Source organism: Tamandua tetradactyla, chromosome 25 (assembly GCF_023851605.1).
Source record: "Tamandua tetradactyla isolate mTamTet1 chromosome 25, mTamTet1.pri, whole genome shotgun sequence".
Taxonomy (NCBI): domain Eukaryota; kingdom Metazoa; phylum Chordata; class Mammalia; order Pilosa; family Myrmecophagidae; genus Tamandua; species Tamandua tetradactyla.
In genome coordinates, this window is record NC_135351.1 from 23,223,742 (window position 1) to 23,247,577 (window position 23,836).

Consider the following 23,836-nt stretch of genomic DNA (forward strand, 5'->3'; position numbering starts at 1 on the left):
AGTGAGCCTGACTGCAGAAGAAAGGGATGGGGTCTCCACTTTGTCACTACCAGTGATAGGTAGGTGCCACAGATGGAGCCACCAAGTAAGGCATCAAGTGTTGTTACAAGACATGCTGACCCGTAACATCGGCTTTGATGATGCTCTTTCATAATTGAAAAAAAGAAATTGCATTTTCCCAACACTTAGGTTTTGGTCCTAGTAAGAATGACTGAAGCAAAGCTTTCTAGAAAACCAATTTGCTTATAGACCAAAATAACCTTGGAGCTCACTCTCAGCATTTAAAAAGGCCTCTGACCTACAATGCAGAAGAGATGCCGGGGGCTATTTTTCTTGAAAGGGACTCACTTATTATAAACATCACATTCAAGGTGACTTCTACATATGACTTCAGTGACACAATAATTTTCTTTCCAAACCCTGTCATCATTTTTTTTTCTAGAAGATGAAAAGCCCTAGTGTGCCAATTTCAAAATATTATGTACCCCAGAAAAGCCATGTTTTAATCCTGATTCAATCTTGTGGAGGCAGCCGTTTCTTTTAATCCTAATTCAATACTGTAAGGCAGAAATTTTTTATTAGATTATCTCCACGGAGATGTGACACACCCAATTATGGGTGCAACCTTTGATTAGCTGGAGATGTGATTCCATTCCAGGTGGATCCTGATTAGTTTACTAGTGTCTTTATAAGAAACATTTTGGAGAAACCTCAGAAATGACAGAGTCAACAGATATTTCGGAGCAAAGCTGACACAGATGTCAACATGTGGAGAACAGAAACATGGATATTTGGAGATACTTTGAGCCCAGCAGACGTCACCATGAGATGTTAAGCAAACCAGAACCTGGAGAGAGCCAAGGAAGCCAAGAGATGAAAGCTATCTTGGACAAGCAAAGTGAGGAATCCCTATAGGAACAGAGGCTGAAGGCAGCAGGAACAAGGAACAAGGGACCAGCAGATGCCAGCCACGTGACTTACCAAGTGTTCCAGACACATTTGCCTTTCTTGAATTAAGGTATCTTTCCCTGGATACCTTAGTTTGGTCATTTTTATAGGCTTAGAACTGTAAAATTACAACTTCTTAAATTCCCTTCTTAAAAAAGCTATTCCATTTCTGGTATATTGCATTCCGCAGCTTAAAAACTAAAACACCTAGAAATCTGTTATAGGACTTAAACTCCCAGCCTTCCCTACATAAAGCCCTATATGTAGCTGATAAAATTTGAGATACACCCTCTGGTGATCATGGTATTTCCAAACCAAAAAAGTTTCTAGATTCAATTTAACTCATGACTTCAAATTAAGACCTAAAAACATTATATGAATAGAGAACATGTGCCATGAAACCAGCCTACCTGTCTCTGTAGAAATATAACACTATTTTCCTCTATCTTGGGCTAAAGTATTTCATGATTAGGCACATGTTCAGCTAAACATTTGGTAGTCTAACACTGGCATGACTGGTGGAAATGAAAATGTGCCTCTCGGACCTCCTGCTGCGAGGAGCATAATTGTCTGGCTCCAGCTACAGGGGTCTGATCCCACTATCCGCTGCCTGAGGTCAGGTCTCACTCACCACCAGCCAATGGCTGAGTATAGTAGGCCTGTTCCTTTAAGACATGGTATTCCTCCAACCAGAGACTTTGGCTCAAGGACCGCCCCCCATTGTACTTGCCCAAAATTTCTTGGTGCTCTGCTGCACTCCATGACCTCCCCTCCTTCCCTCTCTCCTTATCAGGGCTTAGACCTGCATTTCAATCTCACAGCTCCCCCTGTGATCAAGTTCCCTTCCCAATTTCTCTCACAGGGCTGTCACCCAACAAATTCCTTACAAGTCTATTGCCATTCAGGCATCTGTTTCCTAAAGGAGCCAGACTAATGCAATATATAAGACTAAATGGGGCTGTGGAACAGTGGCTCAGTGGCAGAATTCTCACTAGCCATGCCAGAGACCTGGGCTCAACCCCTGGAGCCTACCCATGCCAGAAAAAAGAAAAAGACTAAATATCTATATCAGTGTCAATAAATATTTATTCAACATGGCATCTGTACTATTTGGTCTATATAAGAAACATTGCTATTCATTAGAGTATCTTAGATGTCCTTTCTGGGGGGAAAAAAGAATGCATCAAATATGATGGCACATTATGTAGACTATACTTTCAACAATATATTGCTTCTGAGATATATATATATAAATACATATATATCTACGAAGCACTTCAAACCAATTTAAATAAGAAACATCTCACATTTGATTATAATTACAGTCTGCTAATAAATCATGAAAAAGCAGATCTAAAGCTTCAAACTAGAACCATGTTAACTAAAAGGAAAAGAACTGAGAATCCCTCTATATGCTTACTTGTCTATGGGTGTGAGGAGGAGCACTACACTGTCTCATTCAGAAGTACTTTCTGCCCATATTTTAATTCATCAATTTATTAAAACTTACAGGTAGATCAGTTGCCAAAATTTAGATTCCACAAATTACAGGGATTCAAGAGTCAAATCTTTAGGGCTAATGACTTAAGTCTTAAATACCACCCGTTTTGTATTTGAATTAAAACATAAAAAAAATTCAAGACACGTTTATTGGTTTGCAATCGGAATTCATGCTTTCTTTTTGGCAAAAACACAAAACCCAACACGTACTATAAGCATAGGACAAAAAGGACAAAAGAAATAGGAGATTCATAAATGGCTCCTTGATACAGCCAAAGAATTTCCTTAGGACAATGCAGTCTTAGAACTTGAGATGTACTCAGATTTTCCAGCCCTCAAGACCCGTCCCTCTGTCTTTGGATTTTTATACATTCATTAATCACAGGCCCTGCACTTAAACCCCTGGAAACCATCCTACAGATTTGAAATCAGCCTCTGAGCCTAGCCATTTCTGTCCTGTACTATGAATTTTTTCACGAAAATATAACAAGCCAAAGAAAACTACTTTTTCTTCCAGAATCTAAGCTTTTTAGTCTAATTTGGATAAAGAACTATGATGAAGGAAATGAAGTAAGAGAAAGTAGGCTGCTGGAGATAGTTTAGAACTAAAGGAAAAATCAAACACTACCTTTCTGTATTAGTTCATTAAGCTGCCAGAACGCAATATATCAGAAATAGAATGACTTTTAAAAAGGGAATTTAATAAGTTACAAGTTCATAAATCTAATGCTGAGAAAATGTCCAAACCAAGGCACCAACAAGAGGTTACATTCACTCAAGAAAGGCTGATGTCATCTGGAACACCTTTGTCAGCTGGAAAGACACATGGCTGGCATCTACTGGTCCCTTGCTCCTGGGCTCTGCTGCTTTCAGCCTCTGTTTCCTGTGGGGGTTCTTCAGTTACCTCCTCTGGGACATATCTCTAGATTCTGGCTTACTTAGCATCTCATGGGAAGGCACATGTTATGTCTGCTGGGCCTTGCATCTCCAAATGTATGGGTCTCGTGTTGGCCCTGTAAGCTCTGAATTAACTGTTCTCCAAGCGTATGCATCTGCTCTGAGCTTCTTCAACATGTTTCCCCTTTTAAACGACTCCAATAAACTAATCAAGACTCATCTTCAATGGGTGGAGTCACACCCCCATCTAATCAAAAAGTCATATACACAACTGGGCAGTCACATTTCTGTGGTGATAATCTAATCAAAAGGTTCTGCTCTACAGTATTGAATCAGGATTAAAAGAAATGGCTGCCCCACAAGTTTGGATCAGGATTAAAACATGGCTTTTCTGGGGTACATAATAGATTCAAACCAACACACTGTCCCATCCCCAAATAAATGCCCTGAAATACAGACTCTGGGCAATTCACTGGAAGTGGTACCCATTAATCCATTTCTATTTCCCTATCAACTCCCAACAAGATACAGCTAGTCTTTAAAATATTGAACAAAAAATTAAATCTTGAGCAACATTCAAATAGAATCTACCTAGTATACCTTAATCTTTGCACCTAAAGTGCTCACATTCTGCCTGAAAAGCTAAGATGGCGCAATGAGATAACGCAGTCATCGGTTACCCGTGTCAAAAAGGCCAACCAATCACACATCTGGATGGGAAGCATCAAGCTAGCTCTGACATTCATGGATCTTATTTCCCAACAGGTAATCTTACATCTAAAAGGGTACACTTTCTACTTTTAGTACATCCTTTGTTTATAATAAGAATCTACTTGTGGTACTTGGATAGAAGGAATTCAGAGAGTCAGGTAAGCAAAAAGTCTGACAGGGTGGGAGAACAGAGTTCAATGTGCTTCCAATAAACAGTAACCTAGGCCAGTATTGCCATCTGGCACAACTCTAAGGAGTGCCAAGATACCACGTGAATTGTTCAACATGGTAGCCTGAAACTGGAGGGACAGAGGAAGTTCCAGTAGCACTTTCTCACCTTCCAATTGCTTCAGGCCCCTCTGTTTCCTCTGCTCCCTGGATTACTGCAGAGGGTGACAAGGATACTACAGCTTCAGAGGAATGCTCCCCAAAACTCCTATCAATATATGCCTGCTTACAGGAAGAAAATATAGGACTACAGGAGCCACAGCAAAAGAAGTCCATAGCTTTATCAGGCTTCCCGAGGCTACAGCTGAAGGTAGAGGGAACTCCTCTGACCTCATTTCATAGTTCACTGGTATCCTCTTCAAACCCACATCAGCAGTCTCTCAGAGTAGAATGGGCTTTTACTCTTTCCATTAATCTCACCAAAGTAAAACCTCTGTACTTTGGCACTCAACAATAACAAGAAAAACCACCAATTCTCCATTTTAATAAGAATCCACCAAAAACACTGTATAACCTTAACTTATGACCTCAGAATTAAATTCCAAGTTATTGCTCTAAACATCGAGAATAGGAGAAACATAAATATGAGCAACTCTTACAAGTCTCTTCATAAATAATCTCTTTCTTCCATATTTCAGAACCCAACTATTTATATATCCTGGGCTGGGCTGGCAGGGTGATCAGGATGTCATAAAGCAACAGAGAAAAACAGTATCCATGCAACAAGAGGGAAAGTGATTTTCACCACTAGCAAAGGGGACAGGCAAATAATATTTTTATTACGCTGCAATAAAAGGATGGCAGTGAACACAAAAGGCTAGTGTCCCAATCAGGTCTGCTGCAGTTGACCATAATCCTTTAATATGCATGCAGATAAATTTAAATTCTTCCTTATAATTACAATAATATAAAAGTGTTAAATGAATATTAAGATCACCAGTAAGGGCTCCCTAGACAGAGCCACTGTCTTAACATGTTGATTATTTCATTTCACTCTTCATTTAACAAAAATGGTGGAATGGTAATACATTTGTCTCATGGTTCTTATTCCCTATTGTAAACATTTCCCAGCATCACTAAACATTCTTTGAAAACACCACTTTTAATGGAGACACAGTTCCTCAGATGAATGTACCGTAATTTAATCATACACTTCTTTTTGGCCATTTAGGGCACTTCCAGTTTTTTACTATTACAGAGTTAATGGTTGAATACGTTTATGCAAAAATTTTATTTCCTTAAGGTAGTACAACGCCTAGAATGTATCTTATTATAGGACATGAACTTTCAAAATTCTTGCTTGAAAATTATGGCTAAATGGCCTTCCAGAAGGGCCATGCCAAGTAATGTTCCCATTAGCAGGACACGGAATTGAGATTTCATAAGGTTTTCAAAAACATGTGGGCAACTTGAATTGCCAACATGATGGGAGAGCAATTATCTGCCTGAATCTGGCCTAGCCTGGAAAAGGGAAAGTTCTCGCTAATGCCCTGAGAAGAAAACTCGATTTGCACCCTTCTGTGAGCAAAAAAGAAGAATCAATTTACTATAAAAGAGACGTAAATGGGATCAAGTACCAGCTTTATTACAAGCAATTGTTGAACTTCTCTCCAGGAGAACAGTAAATGTTCTAGTGCCTTTAATAGCTCACATCCACAGACAAAACACCGGAGAAATTCAAAACTACATGCAATGCTATAAACTGTATTAGCAGCATTAATAAAAGTATATTCCGAGTGTCACCTTGTCATTAACACTAGTCCAACCTACAAAACCTTGATTACTTTTGGAGTGATAAAAATCAAGTCCCAGAATAATCTAAAGTGCAGCGAACTTATGTTTTGCCCCAAATTAGTAAAATATATGTGCTTGACACAAATACTATCAAATTCCATCCCATACAATTTCCACCTGTGCTCTTATTTTATAAGCAGAAAAAGTATCCTGAGCACTTCAGTTTGTACACACGCTCAAAAGAGAGCAACTACTATATTAGGTTGCTTAAATCCTTATTAGGTGTTCTAGTTTGCTAGCTGCCAGAATGCAACACACCAGAGATGGATTGGCTTTTAATAAAAGGGGATTTATTTTGCTGGTTCTTCAGAGGAAAGGCAGCTAACTTTCCACTGAGGTTCTTTCTTACGTGGAAGGTACAGGACGGTCTCTGCTGGTCTTCTCTCCAGGCCCCTGGGTTCCAACAACTTTCCCCAGGGTGACTTCTTTCTGCATCTCCAAAGGCCTGGGCTGAGCTGCAAGTGCTGAGATGAGGAATGCCGAGCTGCTAGGCTGTGCTACATTGCGTTCTCTCATTTAAGCACCAGCCAATTAAGTCAAACGTCACTCACTGCAGGAGACACGCCTCCTAGCCGACTGCAGATGTAATTAGCAACAGATGAGGTTCACGTACCATTGGCTTGTGTCGCAGCAACAGAACTAGGTATGCTCACCTGGCCAAGTTGACAACTGAATCTAACTAACACATTAGGATTCCTCAAAAAGTTAAACACTGAATTACCACATGACCCTACAATTCTAGTCCTGGGTACCTACCCAGGAAAATTAAAAAAACAAAGACTCAAACAGATACTTGTATGCCAGTATTCACAAGAAGCAGTATTCACAGTAGCTACAAGGCGGAAACAGACCAATTTTCCATCAACCGATGAGCAGATAAACAAAACGTGGTATATTCATAAAATGGAATAATGTTTGGCAATAAAAAGGAATGGAATTCTGATACATGCAACAATACGGATGACGCTTGAACACACTAAGCTAAGTAAAATAAGCCAGAGATGAAAGGACAAATATTGAATGATTCTACTTATATAGAATAGGAAAATTCATAGAGCCAAAGTATACTAGAGGTTTCCAGGGGCTGGGAGGAAGGGGAATGGATGGAGAGTTAGTGCCTAATTTGTACAAAATTTCTGCATGAAATGATGTAAGAGTTTCAGTGATGCATGGTGGTGAGGGTTGTACAACACTGTGAATGTACTAATGTCACTGAACTACACACTCAAACATGGACAAAATGGGAAATTTTTGTTGTGTTTCCTTTACCTATGTTACTGCTATAAAATTTTTAAAAAAAATACACAGCACCAGATTTAACTTCAAAACACTACTATATCCCTCAGCAAAATCCTAAATAAGAATTTCCAAGTGAAATAAATGGCCGTGCTAAATCAATTCCATTCTGAAATAGAACCCACGGTTGCCTGCATGTCTGGAATGAGATGAGGCGTTGGGAAGGAATCTCTCTGATGGTTTCTAATGAAAACATCTGCCAACTTCAGGTTGGTATGTACCTATCCCTTTGTGTTATCTGACATCATCCAAAGAAGACAGATTTAAGTCAGTGAGGCACTGCTCAGTTAGGGAGGGAGGGGAAAAATGCTGCCTCTTAAAAATGATCTGTAATTAAAGGGGGGAAAAAAGACCATACTCTGTGGTAACGGGATAATATGGTCACTCACCAATTAGAGAACTAAAGTGTTCTGGATTTACAGGAGGCAGACATTTTTCATTGTGTCTTAAAAATATCCTTTCTAGTTATAACATTCTATGGTTTTATGTGCAACATCATGGATTTCTTAATATGAGGATGATCCAAAAAATGGCAGAGAATAAACATCACTTGAGAAAATGTATCAAGGCCATGCTGTTGAAAGTGAGGGTGATGGGAACTGATTTCAGAAACCCTGCTGTCAAATCCAAAATCTGCATTTCAAAAGCACAGTACTAGGAAAAAAAAAAATCACAGTACTGTTTTCCACAAATGAGCTTTATCTTTTCTTGCAGTCACTGTCCACAATTCAGATTATACTTAAAGCAAAGTAAAGATGAGCTTATGGCTGCATGAATAAAATAAATGGAAGGGCCAATGGCAAAGAAAAGAAAGTAACTAAACATTACTATATCCACTTCACGGAAGAGGAGATGGGGTACTGTGAGACATGCTGAGTTGATCACTCAAGCTTCTACACTTGCAATGGGGCAGGCTCTGAAGCCAGGTGTGACCAAGTTAAAATGCCCTTTCTCTGCTCTGTGTACAGCTCCTCACACTGGTGAGTCCTTTCACTGCTCATCTCTCCCCCATTTCCCCCAAGGCCTCTGTCCTCTGGGTGATAATGGACTGGACACGATCTCTCCTCCATCCTCACCCTTTTCTCATAAATGTTCCTCCACCTCTTTTCTTAGCTTAGCATTCCTCAGTCCCAGCACTCTTGACATCTCTCCCATGCACTGGACGATATTAAGCATCACCCTTGGCCTCTACCTACAAGATGCCACTAGCAAACACCTGCCCCCTCTCCGCTTCCAATCCCAACAACCAGAAATGTCTCCAGACATGGGGTCTGAGAACCATTGCCTTAGCTGGGTCCTGCTCTACCCCAAAGACAGCCCTGGCCCTCCACTCTCTCAGGCAGAGACTGATGATTCTCTCACAGCTGGTTCACTCCGAACTTGGAGGCTGCTCTCGAATCTGCAGGTGAAAACACTTCCCACTGAGGCTCACACCAGCTTCTTTGCCTCCTCATTTATCAGCAGCCGGAAGCTCCTGCCCAATGCAGAGGACTTTGGCCCCTGGATCTCCAGGAGAGAAGAGTCATGTCAATACATCATGGCAGCAGGGTGTGAGCAGAGCCAGCAATATAGATTAGCAAAACAGAGCTGCCCTCACCCTGCACTGTCAGGAGCAGGAGAGTTATCAAAAGGTATGGGGTTATAAAGCAATGAAATGTTCACATGTTAATTTCCTAGAGGAACTTAAAATCAGTAACTTCATTCATTCCACAGTCTTTGCTCACTCTTGTCTTGTGGAACCACGCCTAGCATATACAGGGTTCCTCACTCAGTCAGTGTCTGCAGTATCGATGAATGAATGAATGAATGAACAAAGGAACAAACCTTTGGATGCAGGTCCAAGGCGTTTGCTTGGCGTGTGGAACTGCTGAATGACAGCATGGCTCTTAAATCAATCCATCTACTATCTACAGAGTCATCTCTTCTAATGTGGACTAAGAAGGTAAATGAAATTCAAGATGTTTGCAAAGCAATCTGAATGAAGAATCCTTAATTTTTTTTTTATGATTTCCACTCCCCTCCCCCTATATTTCCAGTAGTCACACCTACTTCTAATTCCATAGCAATTCTTTTTTTTTTTTTTTGGAAGGCAGGCACCGGGAATGAAACCCAGGTCTCCACCATGGCAGGTGAGAACTCTGCCACTGCACCACCACGGCCCGCCCCATAGCAATCATTTTTAATGTAATAAACTTGCTTTGGTAGTTTCCAAACTAGCTTTGGAGAAACCACTACGTTGCCTTTCACATCCACACTTAGTCAGCTTATATACAAGCACAACAGGAATAAATAAGTTGGGGAGTCAATATATTTGACTCTACACAAGCATACAACGCAACTGACTGGGGCGGCAGTGCCCATAGCCTCCAGCTAATAACATACCCTGTGCCAGGTACTTGGTAAGCAGGATTCACAGGCAAAGGGCACCACCATCAAGTCAAAGTCATATAAGGTCCTGTCACATAAGGTCCAAAATGCAGCAACCAACTCACAGAGCGAGGGACCATCAGTGAAAGCTCTGTAAAGAAGTGACCTTTGAGCTGGGTTTTGAAAAATGAGTGTCCCACATTGGCCAAAATGGAAAAGGCCTTCTAATGAAAGGAACGGGCAAGGCATAAGGACCGCGGACCTGCGTCCGTGTGCAGACCACAAAGGCCTCTGCATGGCTGCCATATGACGTGTGGGATGGGAAATGAAGCAGAGTCTGACCGGTCCATATCATTACCTCCTGTACATCTTTAAACCTCATTCTGGTGGGTAGAAAGAACCCAGACTGGAGAAGGGGCAAGGCAGGGGGAAGGACAACCAGTAGGAAGGCACTGCAGCAGATGGTGGGCCAGAGTGGTGACGGCAGGTGTGAAGAGTCATGGATGGAGTCTGGTGACAGCCCAGCTGCCAAAATGGACCTGCTGCCTGTGGCTGTGGGTGGCAGGAGAGGAAGGTGGTTTTCAGGGACCTCCACAGACACCGTTTCAAAACTCTGTGCTCTTACAGAGCCGTTCCCTCTGCCCAGACAGCACCCAGCACCCAGCACTGTGCCTAGCACGCTGGGGACTCAAAAATTATCGCAGAGATGAATGAATCAATGCACATCTCCTGCCTTAAAAAGAGAAGCTGACACAGAAGAGAAACAGGTAATAGTTCTACTTTGGGCTAAAGGTTAAAGTTTTTCTTCAATACCCCAACTAAATATGGCTGGAAGGGCTATTTAATAAGTATGAAGCTCCTGGGAACATTGAAAAATAGACTGGAAAATACTACAGCACTTATTTCATTCATTTACTGACCACCTCCTAAATGTCAGGAACTCTTCCAGTTTTAGGGTGAAATCTAAACATGAAGTTATGTTGATTAAGCTCTAGGCTACAATTATGATCATCAACTGAAGACTACTTTTTTAACTTTTTATTTTGAAATAACTTCAAACTTTACAGATGCAAATATAACATAAAACCCAGAGAATTCCAGCATACCCCCATCTAGATACCCAGATCTACCAACTTTAAACATTTTGCCACTTTTGTAAAATCCATCTATCCATCCATCCAGATTACTCTGAATGATACACTTTCCTACTTATTTTGTAATCTGAGTTGCTTCCTATATTTTCCATATTTTACTAGCAACACATAGCATGAAAAAATAAAATGGAAGTTTCTGAACTTCTTCAGAAAAATCAAGAAACCGTGTTCCACAATCTGAGGGGAGAGGAACACAGAGGGGGGACAACTGGAAGAGAAACTAGTAAACAAAGTCTAAGGATAAGAATTGATGCACAATAAAGCCAGCCCAGGACCAACCTATGACCACAAAAATGCAGTCCCTGTGTCCCTTCTGGGATGATGAAAATGTTCTGGAAATAAATAGTGGTAACTGTTCCACAATATTGTGAATGTACTTAATGTCATATTATACCATATTATAAAATGGTCACTCTTATGTCACATATATTTTACCACAATGAAAAAAAATGTGGTGATATATTTTTTTTAAATGTCCCTGTGGCCCAAAGTAACTCTTTTTGCCTTCCTGAGCATTTTCATGATAGCGTAGTTTAGTTTTACAACTTGCAATGTTCACAGATATGGGCTGTGCCGTCTAATTCCTTAATTTCATTGTCTCTTCCACAACCACTCAGCAAATGGAATGCAATACAGATGGAGGGGGATGAACTAGAGATGGGGTCTGGCTTCCATTTGGACACACTTAGAGAGTCTGCAGAGAACAGAACCCAACTCCCAAGTAATGTAGATAAAACACAAAGCGTGACCAGGCAAAACTCTGGTTTAGTGTCCATTTCTCAAAGTTGTTCCTGAACTAACATCAAAAGGGCTTAGAATTTACAATGATCCACCCACAGTCTTCACCAGGTGGCCCATCAGGAGAGGGGTGGCCTACCAGGTTCAGGTCGGCGTGATAAGCAAAATATCTACAACTGGTAGGAAGACCCTTGCTGGAGGCCTAGGGGATCTGGAAGGAAGGCCTGGGGCAGCCAGGGGGTTAGGGCAGCAGCTATTTCTCAGCTGGGATGGGCTTATTTCTGGATTAATTACTCACAATAGAGGACCACCAACCTTACAACATGGGTTGGCAAATTTATTATGTAAAGAGTCAGACAGTAAATATTGTAGGCTTTGTAGGCCACAATTCTCTATTGCAACTACTAAGCCCTGCCATGGTTGTGCAAAAGCAGCCACAAACAATATGGAAACAAATAAGTGCATGGCTGTGTTCCAATAAAACCATTTACAAATATAGGTGGCAGTGCTGAAAGGGTCCGTGAGCTGGAATTTGCAACCCCTGCCTAAGAGCATAGCAGAACGAAGAGTCCTACAAAGCAATCAAATCTTTAACCCTTATCAGTACAATGTCTTACCAACCGATTTACCAGCAACCAATGAATGATTCTTATGCACAGGCTACATATTTCTAGACCCCCAAAGACTGAGTCAAAGTCAGTAGCCCGAAACCCCCCAATTTAGATACTTACCCAGAAAAATCTGTAGTGAGAATTCCGTAGTGGAATATGTATATCCGACTGATATGGCATATTGTAAGATATCCCATTGCTACAAAAAAGGAGTATCTGAAATGAAAAATAAAGATTGTCAGATTATGGTGCATTTCAACAATGTTTTTAATAAATTTTCTCTTCCTCTCCCTCACCCCTTCATGCAAGTGGTCACTAAGTCCTATCTGGTCTATCTACAACCCATTCCATCCCCTCTCTCACTTTCCCTGCCTCCTTCACAGCTCTAGTTCAGCCTTTCATTTGTTCTCACTGGACCACTGCAGTGGTTCTTCAACCTGGCAGCATAATGGAATCACCTGATTGCTTTACATACTACAGATGCCTGGGACCCGCTCTGAGATATTCTGGTCTCACTCTTATGGAGTGCAGCTGGCAGCGGTAATTCTACTGTGCATCCAGGGATTGAGAACCACAGATCTATAAGGTCTTGCACATGGTGCAACCATCACGTTCACGTGGTGATCCTTATAAAATACAAATCACCATCATCATACTGCTGACCTCCCCCCTTTTGAAAGATTTTGTTTCCCTAGCTTCCGTTCTCCTGGTTTTCTTCCCACTTCTCTGGCGAATTCTTCTAAGGCTCCTTCCACCTAATTCTTAGTTTCTAGCATCCCCTAGCCTCAGCTCAGGATACTTCCTCTCCATGATGGAGCTTCGGGTACCACCTACCCATTTATTTTATTCCCTGGCTTCCTTCAGGAAGGTCTGCCCACACCTCCTCATGATTTATATAAATGAGCACTGCACACACACATACACATATGTGATACTGATTATTGTCCCCTTTAGTAGAGGGTAGGTTACATGAAAGCAAGATGGTGCCATGTATCTTGTTCACCATATCTACCTACTATGTACTGAATGAATAAACAACTAAATGGATGTTACTCTTCTTAAAAGAGAACCAATAGATCTCCCTATGAAGTCAAATCAAAACTCCTGAACACAGCCTGCAAGGTGCTTCATTTGCTACTTTTCTCATATCACTCTGGATTCAACTCCAGCCATGCTCCATGTCCACCAAATGTTCAAACCACACCGGACTGCTCACTTTTCACTCTATGTCCTGTATTTTCATACCAGACACCTTCCTGCATGCTCCTCCCTCTATCTGGAACTTCTTTTTTCACCCATATATGGGATAATATGGAAACTTTCTACTCATCAGGTTAGGCTCAGCTCATTATCACCTCTTGAGAGCTCATTATCACCTCTTGGCTTAATCACAATCACTTGTTCCCTTGACTGTATTTCTCTAGTACTACAAGCTATTATAAGTAATGATAATATTAAAATTATTTATGTATGGGTCTATCTGCACAAATCAAAGTGAACTTGAGTAGACCCAACCCTTCACCCATAGGAGGGGCTTGTTACCGTTAGTTGAAACAAACTGAAAAGAATACATTAAACATTCTAAATGATTCAGGAAGTCATCAGATACAGGCATTAATTCAGAAGGTGTGACTTCTAAACATGTGTCATAAAACAAGGAAGCTGTATACTTGGATATTAAATTATATTGAAGTTCACAAATAGCACTAAAATAACTCACAAAGACTAAATTAACCTTCATGAACTATATTCACAAACAGAACTAGATTCTCTCTTAGTGAGACTAAAATAATTCAAGAAGATTAGATAAAAATAATAATAAAAGTCCATTTGGTAGCAAATGATAGCCAGGTAATATATGTGAGGAGTTCTGTTAACTCTAAAGCACTATACAACTTTAAATTCTCTTTATCATTATTTGTACACAAGGATGTCACCACACAAGGTTTTCCTACCTTGGGTTCATTCTTAACCCTTTCCAAACCAGGTGAACAACGCAAATGACTAGGAAAAACAAGACGTTGTGGCCTTCAGCATCTATTCTGTTCATGAATAGCTCCTTCATGAAGGTCAACATAGAGGCACAAAGCAGGCTCAAAAGCCAGATTTCTCCAGGATCCTTTCTAGATTCTTTCAAGGCTCTTCCCAAGTTGTTCTAGGATGCTTTCAAAAGCAGTCATACCTGATGCTTCCTCTTTGTTCTCAGCAAGAGCTAATCCCTACCCTATCCAGGCACTTACTTCTGGCCCATTGGAAAAGTGGGTTCAATTCAATTGTTGTTGGAAGACCCCACCTACCAAGGATGCTGCCAACTGCTGATTCCCAATACAACAGAGTGATACCTGCATCCAGGACAATTCTGAAAGATCTAATGAAGCTAGGAGAGGTAGAGAGAGTGTCTATTCTGGAGAGAGGCCAATAAGAGTTCAAATCTGTAGTCTGGGACTTTGGGACAGTGGTTATTTTAGGAAGGAAGGGTGTGGTAAATTCTGGGACATCAGTGCTGGTGGTAGCCTCATTTTTGGGTGGTGTCTACATGGGTGTGTTCACTTTGTGAAAATCCATGGAGCTTTCCAGCTTTCATTTCTTCATCTTGGAAAAACAAAACACCTATATCTCATAGAACTTTCCTAGAAATAGGTGAATCTATGAAATGAAATATTAAATCATATGATGATATTAAACGATAACTTAAATAATACTTTCTACATATTAAAAATAGTGAATGGACGGGCAATGATAGCTCAGTGGCAGAGCTCTGGCCTGCCGTGCTGGAGACCTGGGTTTGATTTCCAGTGCCTGCCATGTTAAAAAAAAAGTGAAGTAATACATTAAAAAGAATAAACAAAATAAGAAATGAGAAGGGGTGCATTATCACAGACCCTGAAGAAATAAAAGAAATCATAAGAGGATTCTATGAACAACTATATGCCAACAAACTAGACAACTTAAATGAAATGGACAAATTCCTGGAGACACATAAACGAGCTACAATGACTCAGAAAGAAATAGAAGATGTCAACAAATCAATCACAAGTTAAGAGATTTAATCAGTCATCAAAAATCTTCCCACAAAGAAAAGCCCAGGGCCAGATAGCTTCACAGGGGAATTTTATCAAGCACTCCAGAAAGAAAGAACACCAATCCTGCTAAAACTTTTCCAAAAAATTAAGGAAAAAGGAACTCTACCTAACTCATTTTATGAAGCTACTATCATTTTAATACCAAAACTGGGTAAAGATGCTATAAGAAAGGAAAACTACAGGCCAATCCCCTAATGAACACAGATGCAAAAATTCTCAATAAATGTTAGCAAATCAAATCCAACAGCACATTAAAAGAATTAAACACCATGACCAAGTGAGGTTTATACCAGGAATGCAAAGATGGCTCAACACAAGAAAATCAGTTAACATAATACAGCACATTAACAAATCAAAAGGGACAAATCACATGATCATCTCAATTGATGCTAAAAAACATTCTACAAAATTCAGCATCCTTTTCTGATAAAAACACTCTAAAAGATAGAAATCAAAGGTAACTGCCTCAATATGATAAAGGGAATATATGAAAAACTGATAGTCAGCATCGTACTCAATGGAGAGAGACTGAAAGACATCCCCCTAAGATCAGGTACAAGACAAAGATGCCCACTGTCACCACTATTATTCAACATTGTGCTAGAAGTTCTAGCTAGAGCAATCAGGCAGGACAAAGAAATAAAAGACATCCAAACTGGAAAGGAAGAAGTAAAACTCTCATTATTTGCAGATGATATGACATTATACTTGGAAGATCCTAAGAAATCTACAGCAAAGTTACTTGAGCTAATAAACAAATTCAGCAAGATGGCAGGATATAAAATTAATGTGCAAAGTCAGTAACATTTCTATACACAAGCAATGAGCTAGCTGAGGAGTCAGTTAAGGAAAAAATTCCATTCAAAATAGCAATCAAAAGAATCAAATACTTAGGAATGAACTTGACTAGAGACATAAAGGACTTGTACACAGAAAACTACGTAGCATTGCTAAAAGAAATCAAAGGAGATCTAAATAGGTGGAAAGACATTCCCCGCTCCTGAATAGGAAGACTAAGTATAGCTAAGATGTCAATTCTCCCCAAACTGATCTACACATTTGTTCTAGTTTGCTAGCTGCCGGAATGCACCACACCAGAAACAGATTGGCTTTTAATAAAAGGGGATTTATTTTGCTGGTTCTTCAGAGGAAAGGCAGCTAACTTTCCACTGAGGTTCTTTCTTACGTGGAAGGCACAGGATGGTCTCTGCTGGTCTTCTCTCCAGGCCCCTGGGTTCCAACAACTTTCCCCGGGGTGATTTCTTTCTCCATCTCCAAGGGCCCGGGCTGAGCTGCAAGTGCTGAGATGAGGAATGCCAAGCTGCCTGACTGTGCTACATTGCGTTCTCTCATTTAAGCACAAGCCAATTAAGTTAAATGTCATTCATTGCAGCAGACACGCCTCCTAGCCAACTGCAGATGTAATTAGCAACAGATGAGATTCACCTACCATTGGCTCATGTCCACAGCAACAGAACTAGGTGCTTTCACCTGGCCAAGTTGACAACTGAATCTAACTACCACAACATTCAACACAGTACCAATCAAAATTCCAACAACCTACTTTGAAGATTTGGAAAAGCTAACTACCAAATTCATACAGAAGGGAAAGAGTCCCCAAATAGCTAAAAGCATCCTAAAAAAGAAGAATGAAGTGGGAGGATTAAAACTCCCTAACTTTAAAACCTATTATAAAGCCACAGTGGTCAAACAGCATGGTACTGGCACAATGACAGAAGCATTGACCAATGGAATCAAATTGAGAGGGCAGAAATAGATCACGAAGTCTATGGTCAAGTAATTTTTGACAAGGCCCCAAATCCTCTGAACTGAGACAAAATAATTGGGCATGGAAGAACTGGATATCAATAGCCAAGAGAATGAAAGAGGACTCCTATCTCATACCCTACATAAAAGTTAACTCAAAGTGTATCAAACACCTAAACATAAGAACTAGCACCACAAAGCTTCTAGAAGAAAATGTAGGGAAACATCTTCAAGACTTAGTAATAGAAAATAGCTTTCTAAACTTTACACTCAAAGTACAAGAAAAAAAAAAGAAAATAGATAAATGGGAACTCCTCAAAAATCAAATGCTTCTGCACCTCAAAAGTCTTTCTCAAAAGGTAAAGAGGCAGCCAATTCAATGGGAGAAAATATTTGGAAATCACATATCAGACAAAGGTTTAATTTCCTGTATATACCAAGAAATCATTCAACTCAACAACAAAAGAACAAACCACCCAATTATAAAATGGGCTAAAGATACTAATCAGCATTTTTCTGAAGAGCAAATACAGATGGCTCAGAAGCACACAAAGAGATGTTCATTTTCACTGGCTATAAGGGAAATGCAGATCAAGGCTACAATGAGATACCACCTCATACCTATAATAATGGCTGCTATTAAACAAACAGGAAACTATAAATGTTGGAGAGGATATGGAGAAACTGGGACACTTACACACTGCTGGTGAGAATGTATAATGGTGCAGCCACTATGAAAGACTGTTTAGTGGTTTCTTAGGAAACTAAATATTCAGTTGCCTTATGACCCAGCAATCGCACTACTTGGTATAATACCCAGAAGAGTTGAAAGCAATGACAAAAACAGACATTTGCACATCAATGTTCATAGCAGAATTATTCACAATCACTGAAAGACAGAAACAAACCAAATGCCCATCAACAGATGAGTGGATCAACAAATGTGATATATATATATATATATACGATGGAATATTAGGCAGCAGTAAGACAAAATGACATCCTGAAGCACATGACAAGAGGATGAGCCTTGAGGACATAATGCTGAGCAAAATTAGCCAGACACAAAAGGATAGATACTGTATAATTCCACTTTTATGACAAGTACAAAGGTAAAATCAGAGACTTATAATACAGAATATAGGGGACTTAGAGATACATAGAAGCTAGAGATGGGTGAACTGCTAGCTAATGAGGTTGAACTCCAATGTAAGGGAATAGATAGGAGTGAAGATGATTCTCGAAGGAGTCTGGAAGTAATATTACCATATTGAAGATGAACAAGATTTAAACGGGCTATATAGACCTAAGTGTCCCACTGACTCACACTAGAAATACGAATGAGTTCTCATAAGAATTACTTCAAAGATATGATTCTTGTATAAACAGTGTTTAAGTCCAGGGTACATGAGGAAACCTGCTATTGCATGTCACGAGCTATGTTCAAAAGGAAACCATCAGCACTACCACAGCAACAGCAGAGGTAAATAACGGGGGGAGGGACAAGAATTAAGAGGAGAGGTCTCTTATTTGGTGATGGTACGTTTATTGGTTTTCTGTCTCTTGGGAACAATGAAATTATCTAAAATTCAGAATGTCGATGGACTGTGGACTTTGGGCCCTCTACATGATGCCTGATGAATGCAGGTGGCTGAAGGCTGAAGCAGATTGGTGAACGATGGTATATACTTATGAATGAAAGTTGTGCTGCTACAGAAAGGAACAATATTGTGAGGCATGTAATGATATGAATGAACATGTGAGGCATTTGGTGAGACAAAATAAGCCAGAAACAAAAAAACAAAAATGGTATGGTGTCCTTTAGAAAATGCTTATAAGGAAACAGGGTCCTAGATTGTAAGTTGAGCAGACACATTAAGTCCAGAGTGGTGATCATTATTTCTGGATTTTGAGAGGCTGTTTTATATATACATAACCTGATACATAGAGATAAGAATGAAGCCGAACAGGTTGGGGTTAAAGTAATTCAAAACACAGGGGTAAGGAAGACAGTGTCTATATTTTAGAACCACACATATTCTTTGGGACCAATGGAAGAAAGTTTTATTTGATCTGGAACTGAAATTTTCTGTAGTGCATAATCTAATTCAACCTATCTGTATAGGTCATTTGAACAACTGAAACATAGGAAGCACAGAATAAAAAAGAGGTCCTTTATTCCTGTATCAATTATTGTAATGCCTGGAACCATCCTAGAGTATATTAAGCAGATAATCAGTAAGTATTGACAAAGTTCCCTGAGGGAGGGGAGAAATAATATGGAACTATTAAACCTTACCATCAGGGATCTCCTGATACTGTGTCAAACTTTAGGGACAACCAAATCAATAGGCCATACTCTTGATCATGAAGCTTACGCTTGTGACGTTTATGTAAGTAGTGGAGAAGCTTAGACTACCTATAGGCATGCCTAAGAGTTCCTTCTGGAGGACCTCTGTTGTTGCTCAGATGTTGCCCCACTCTCTCTAAGCCCAACTCTGCAAGTGAAATCATTGCCCTCCATCCTATGTGGGACATGACATCCAGGGGTGAAAATCTCCCTGGCAGTGTGGGAGATGATTTTCAGGGATGAATCCAGACCTGGCACCATGGAATCAACAATTCCATCCTGACCAGAAGGGGGGAAAGAACTGTAATTAATAAAGTATCAGTGGCAGAGAGGGTTCAAATAGAGTTGAGAAGCTACTCTGGAGGTTGCTGTTACGCAAGCTTCAGTCAGCACTTGCTACCTATCATAACCTGCTAACCCCCAACCAGGATCATTCCAGCCAATCCTAAAGAACACCTAGGGCACTATATAAGATTCCACCAGGGTCCCAGGCACTAGAGTAAGTTTCCAGAACCCTACAACCTCCAGATGGGTCCCTGGTCCAGGTAAGTCCTGAAACCTAGCCCCACCTCTCCAGAACATCAGATAGTTCCATCTCCCTATCCCATATTAGTGACTGACCCTTCTAATATCAAAATTTTAGAATTTCCATAGCCCAAACAACCACAAAGAAAGGTATGGAAAGATCAAAGTTAATGGTAGAGTTATACATAGAAGTTAGGAGTTAACAAATGAATATGAATTCTGAATCATTAAATTGATATCTCTTTTAGTCTCCAGTATTTTAGAGCAGCTAGAAGTAAAAACTTAAAATTGTGATATTGTAGCCTATGTCAAAGTCTGAATTATGTTCTACAACTACCTGTGGTGCTGTGCTTTATTTACAGCTTTTTTGTATATATGTTATCGTTCACAAAAAAAGTCAATTGTGATAATGATAAAGTATTTAAGCCCTCTGGCCTCCTATATTCTGGAGCAGCTAGAAGGAAAACTATGAGGGTTCGTATGGTAGCCCATGACAAACTCTGGGACCTGGCCTGTAACCACTTGATGAAGAGTGCTTTGAAAACTATTGCTTTTTTTATTTCTTTGCTTTGCATATATGTTATACTATACAATGAAAAAAAATACATTAAAATGAGCTCGGCTTATTACCTGACACAAAGAAAGTTCTCCAGAAATAATAACCACATCATCACGATTTCATAGGCAGCCTTCTGCCCTAGGAGATATAAACTCTAATCTGCTCCAGTTGGTGTATGTCTGATAAATTACTGACTGTGGCTTCTCCCCAAAATAGTGGTTTGGGAAGGAAATAGAGGTGGCACCCCTTGAAATAAACCCAGAATAACAACAACCAGTTCAAAAATGGGTCAGTTCCACATGGCGACAAGCATTAATCCTCCCCTCCTTTTTCTGCCATATCAACACAATTCTTACATCTGACTCAGAGAAGCAGAGAGAACAGTTCACTCCTTGGGCTTAATATGTTCAAAAAGTCACAAAATCTGGCCTTGACCAGAACCTTAGGTTTCAATTACTTTAAAGTCCACACACTACGTTAAGTGGTTTTCACGGAAAAAGTGTTGCATAGAGAAGCTGAGCGACTCATCTGAGCCAGGAGCGGCCAGAATTCCTGACTCCAGCACAGGGCTCCAGCTCTCCATCAACAGGAAACAACTTTGGAATTTTTCCTTCTTTTAATTTATATTACATCCCATCCACTCCCTCTTTTGTAATACTGGCAACACGCAAGCAAAGAAGGAGGGAAAGAGCTCGTTTTGGCATCTTTCTTCTTGGTCTTAGGACACAGCCCTCCACAGACACGGTATTTCTGCAGATAGTCACAGCCAGTTTGCAAAATGTGCAGCTCTGCCGGGCTGGGGCTTCTCACTCCTGCAGCAAGCATTGCACTCCCGGCTGGACACTAACACAGAGAACCTGGACCTGGCATGGAGTGCGTGTGCATGGAAGTTGTTGATCCTCCAAAAAATGGACCACAGCCATTTTTCAAGTAAGGGGAGAGCTGAGAAATTACAGTTCTAAGGTCATTGAAAATGTGTGTACAGATGCAACAACATTTCTATTAATCATTTAACTGTTCTTTCACTCCAAATCAAGTTCAGGGGGGAAAAAAACAAGCATTTCTACCACCGCCACCCTCATCCTCCACCAAAAAAAAAAGGTCTTCTAAGCATTTTGTCCTAACATGAAACCTTTCCAAAAGGCATTCTTTCCAAATTAGAAATATGGATTTCCTATTTCCCTTCTGGAAAGAATGACACTATCCCCTCATTTCAAGGAGGGCACTTAGAAAAGGGATGACTGGAATTCAAAAATGTTCACAGGTCATTTGGATACTAAGCTGAATAACTATAAAACTTAAAAGCATTCAAAAATATTTTCCTGTGAAAACCAGACATGTATTATAAGTAACAAGAGCAGCATCCTCTAAAAAGTGAAATATTGGTGCTCATAGAAAGGAAAACTATTGTGTTAATTAACATTCTTATTCTTCTCTAAAGATTCCCAGCCTTTCCCATCCATCCTAGGAGGATCTAGTGATATTCTAGAGAACTTAGTATTTGCCACTAGGGAAAATGGGAAGCTCCTCTTTTACCCAGGGAATATATTCAAAGACTACAACAGACTCACATTACACTATTTGTCCCCAGGATCTTACCTGTGAATATTGGATATGCTTGCAGTGATCATGATCCCATAGCACATTAACACCAGCACAAAAAGATGTATGGAGTACCTTTAAGACACAACAGTATAAAAAAAGTCATAAAAAATAAAAACAACAACAACAAAAAAGCACAGTGGTGGGGACCACTGATATATTTCGTGCTAACATATGTACTGACCATCCATACTGCCTACCCCAGCTACACCATCCACCCCCACCCCTGCCAAAAAAAAGCAAGTGGTCAATTATACCTTGTGCAAGAGAAAAATAAATCAAGTGTTTTTGTTCTATGTAATGAAGACACTATAGTATACCTTGAAATGACATGAAGAAATGATGAAATAGCCTGTCGACTACAGTGGTAACAATGTCAGAGATCCATAAAAGGAATACATATGTTATATGTGTGTGTGTGTATGTGTGTGTGTGTCTACACACACACACACACACACACACACAATTGGGAATCTAGAAGACAGGAGTTCTTTCTTTGGGACTTTATCCAGGAATAAGGCTTTTACCTGGTGGCTGACTCAAAATGCTCCCCCGTTTTCCCAGACATGCACTCAAAAAAAGAGAGAGAGAGAGAGAGAGAGAAATGCTCCCCCTTCTTCCCAGACCACGCATTTCTAGAAGTCATTCTTCTAGAAACACTGGCCTTAAAACATCTTCCCCAAGAAGTGGCGCCATCTGCGGTTGCCGAGCTGCGCACGTGCAGGAGAGCCCAACCCTCGGACGTCCCTGTCAGAGAGTCCCGGTCCCCTGGACCTGAACCCAACCCAGCGCTCTGCTCACTGCGTGATGAGCGCCCTCTGCCCCAAAAGGAACACAAGAAATATGCCAATGTCCACAACTACTAGAACAGGTTCCTTGGGGAGGGAAATACAAAGCCTAATAGCGTCCCACCCACACGGCCAAGGGAGAATTTTGGGAAAAACTTTACTATATTGACTTCTAATGAGGAGTCAGTTTATTGTTTCCCAGTTCTCACAGTAAATGGAGATTGCTACAATTTCACCATTACTTTACATTAAGAGTAAAAATTGGGTATTTACCTTGGGAAGGAAGATGCCAAGAATACTGTCAGAAAATACCCAAATGATAAGGATTAGAATATATGAGCCTCATACTCACCAACCAAAGCAAAAGATGACGAAAGAGATGCCAAAAACAGTGGCAAAGGCGTGCCGGACTTCGGGGCTGGCTTTACCAGGACTTAAGTAGAGGCGAAACCAGAAAGCAGCAAACAAAGCAAAGAGCTGGCATGCCACAAAATTCACCTAAGCGGGGGTGCAAAACAAGAGAATTAAAAACCTCGACTGTTTGGCCTATGTGAGAACCTTTCCTAGATTTTTCATACTTCTACATGAAGATGAACATGAACTTGGATTTTTTTCCTCAGTGGACTGTTGATTTGGAGGAGGAGAGAAAGACTGAAAGCTAACAATTATCTTCATCTAGTGTAAGAAGTGGTGAATCCAATAGTTCTGTTTTTTCAACGCTTTAAGACTAGCCAAGGGCTGTTTTCCTACCCACAGCAGGTGACTTTTGGATATAATAGGAATAAGAAAACTGAAGTCTGCTTGCTAGGTCTCGTCCTCTCCCAACTCCCGCACTATCCTAAAATAAAAAATGCCTCCTTTTAAAGATGCAAATGATATCAAATCAAGTGCTGAAAAATGGTTCTCTCATTTAGTATC

At 40.3% G+C, this 23,836-nt stretch overlaps 1 protein-coding gene across 3 annotated transcripts in view; it reads right to left on the reverse strand.

Moving 5' to 3' along the window:
- Nucleotides 1-23,836, reverse strand: part of MBOAT1 (membrane bound glycerophospholipid O-acyltransferase 1) — a 117,767-nt gene that overhangs the window by 42,624 nt on the left and 51,307 nt on the right. For all 3 annotated transcript variants that reach the window (XM_077143601.1, XM_077143599.1, XM_077143602.1), the window contains exons 2-4: nucleotides 23,271-23,416; nucleotides 22,128-22,205; nucleotides 12,365-12,460 (exon numbers count right to left, since the gene is read on the reverse strand). In XM_077143601.1, the coding sequence (XP_076999716.1) occupies nucleotides 12,365-12,460; nucleotides 22,128-22,205; nucleotides 23,271-23,416 (320 nt within the window). The remainder of the gene's footprint in view (nucleotides 1-12,364; nucleotides 12,461-22,127; nucleotides 22,206-23,270; nucleotides 23,417-23,836) is intronic.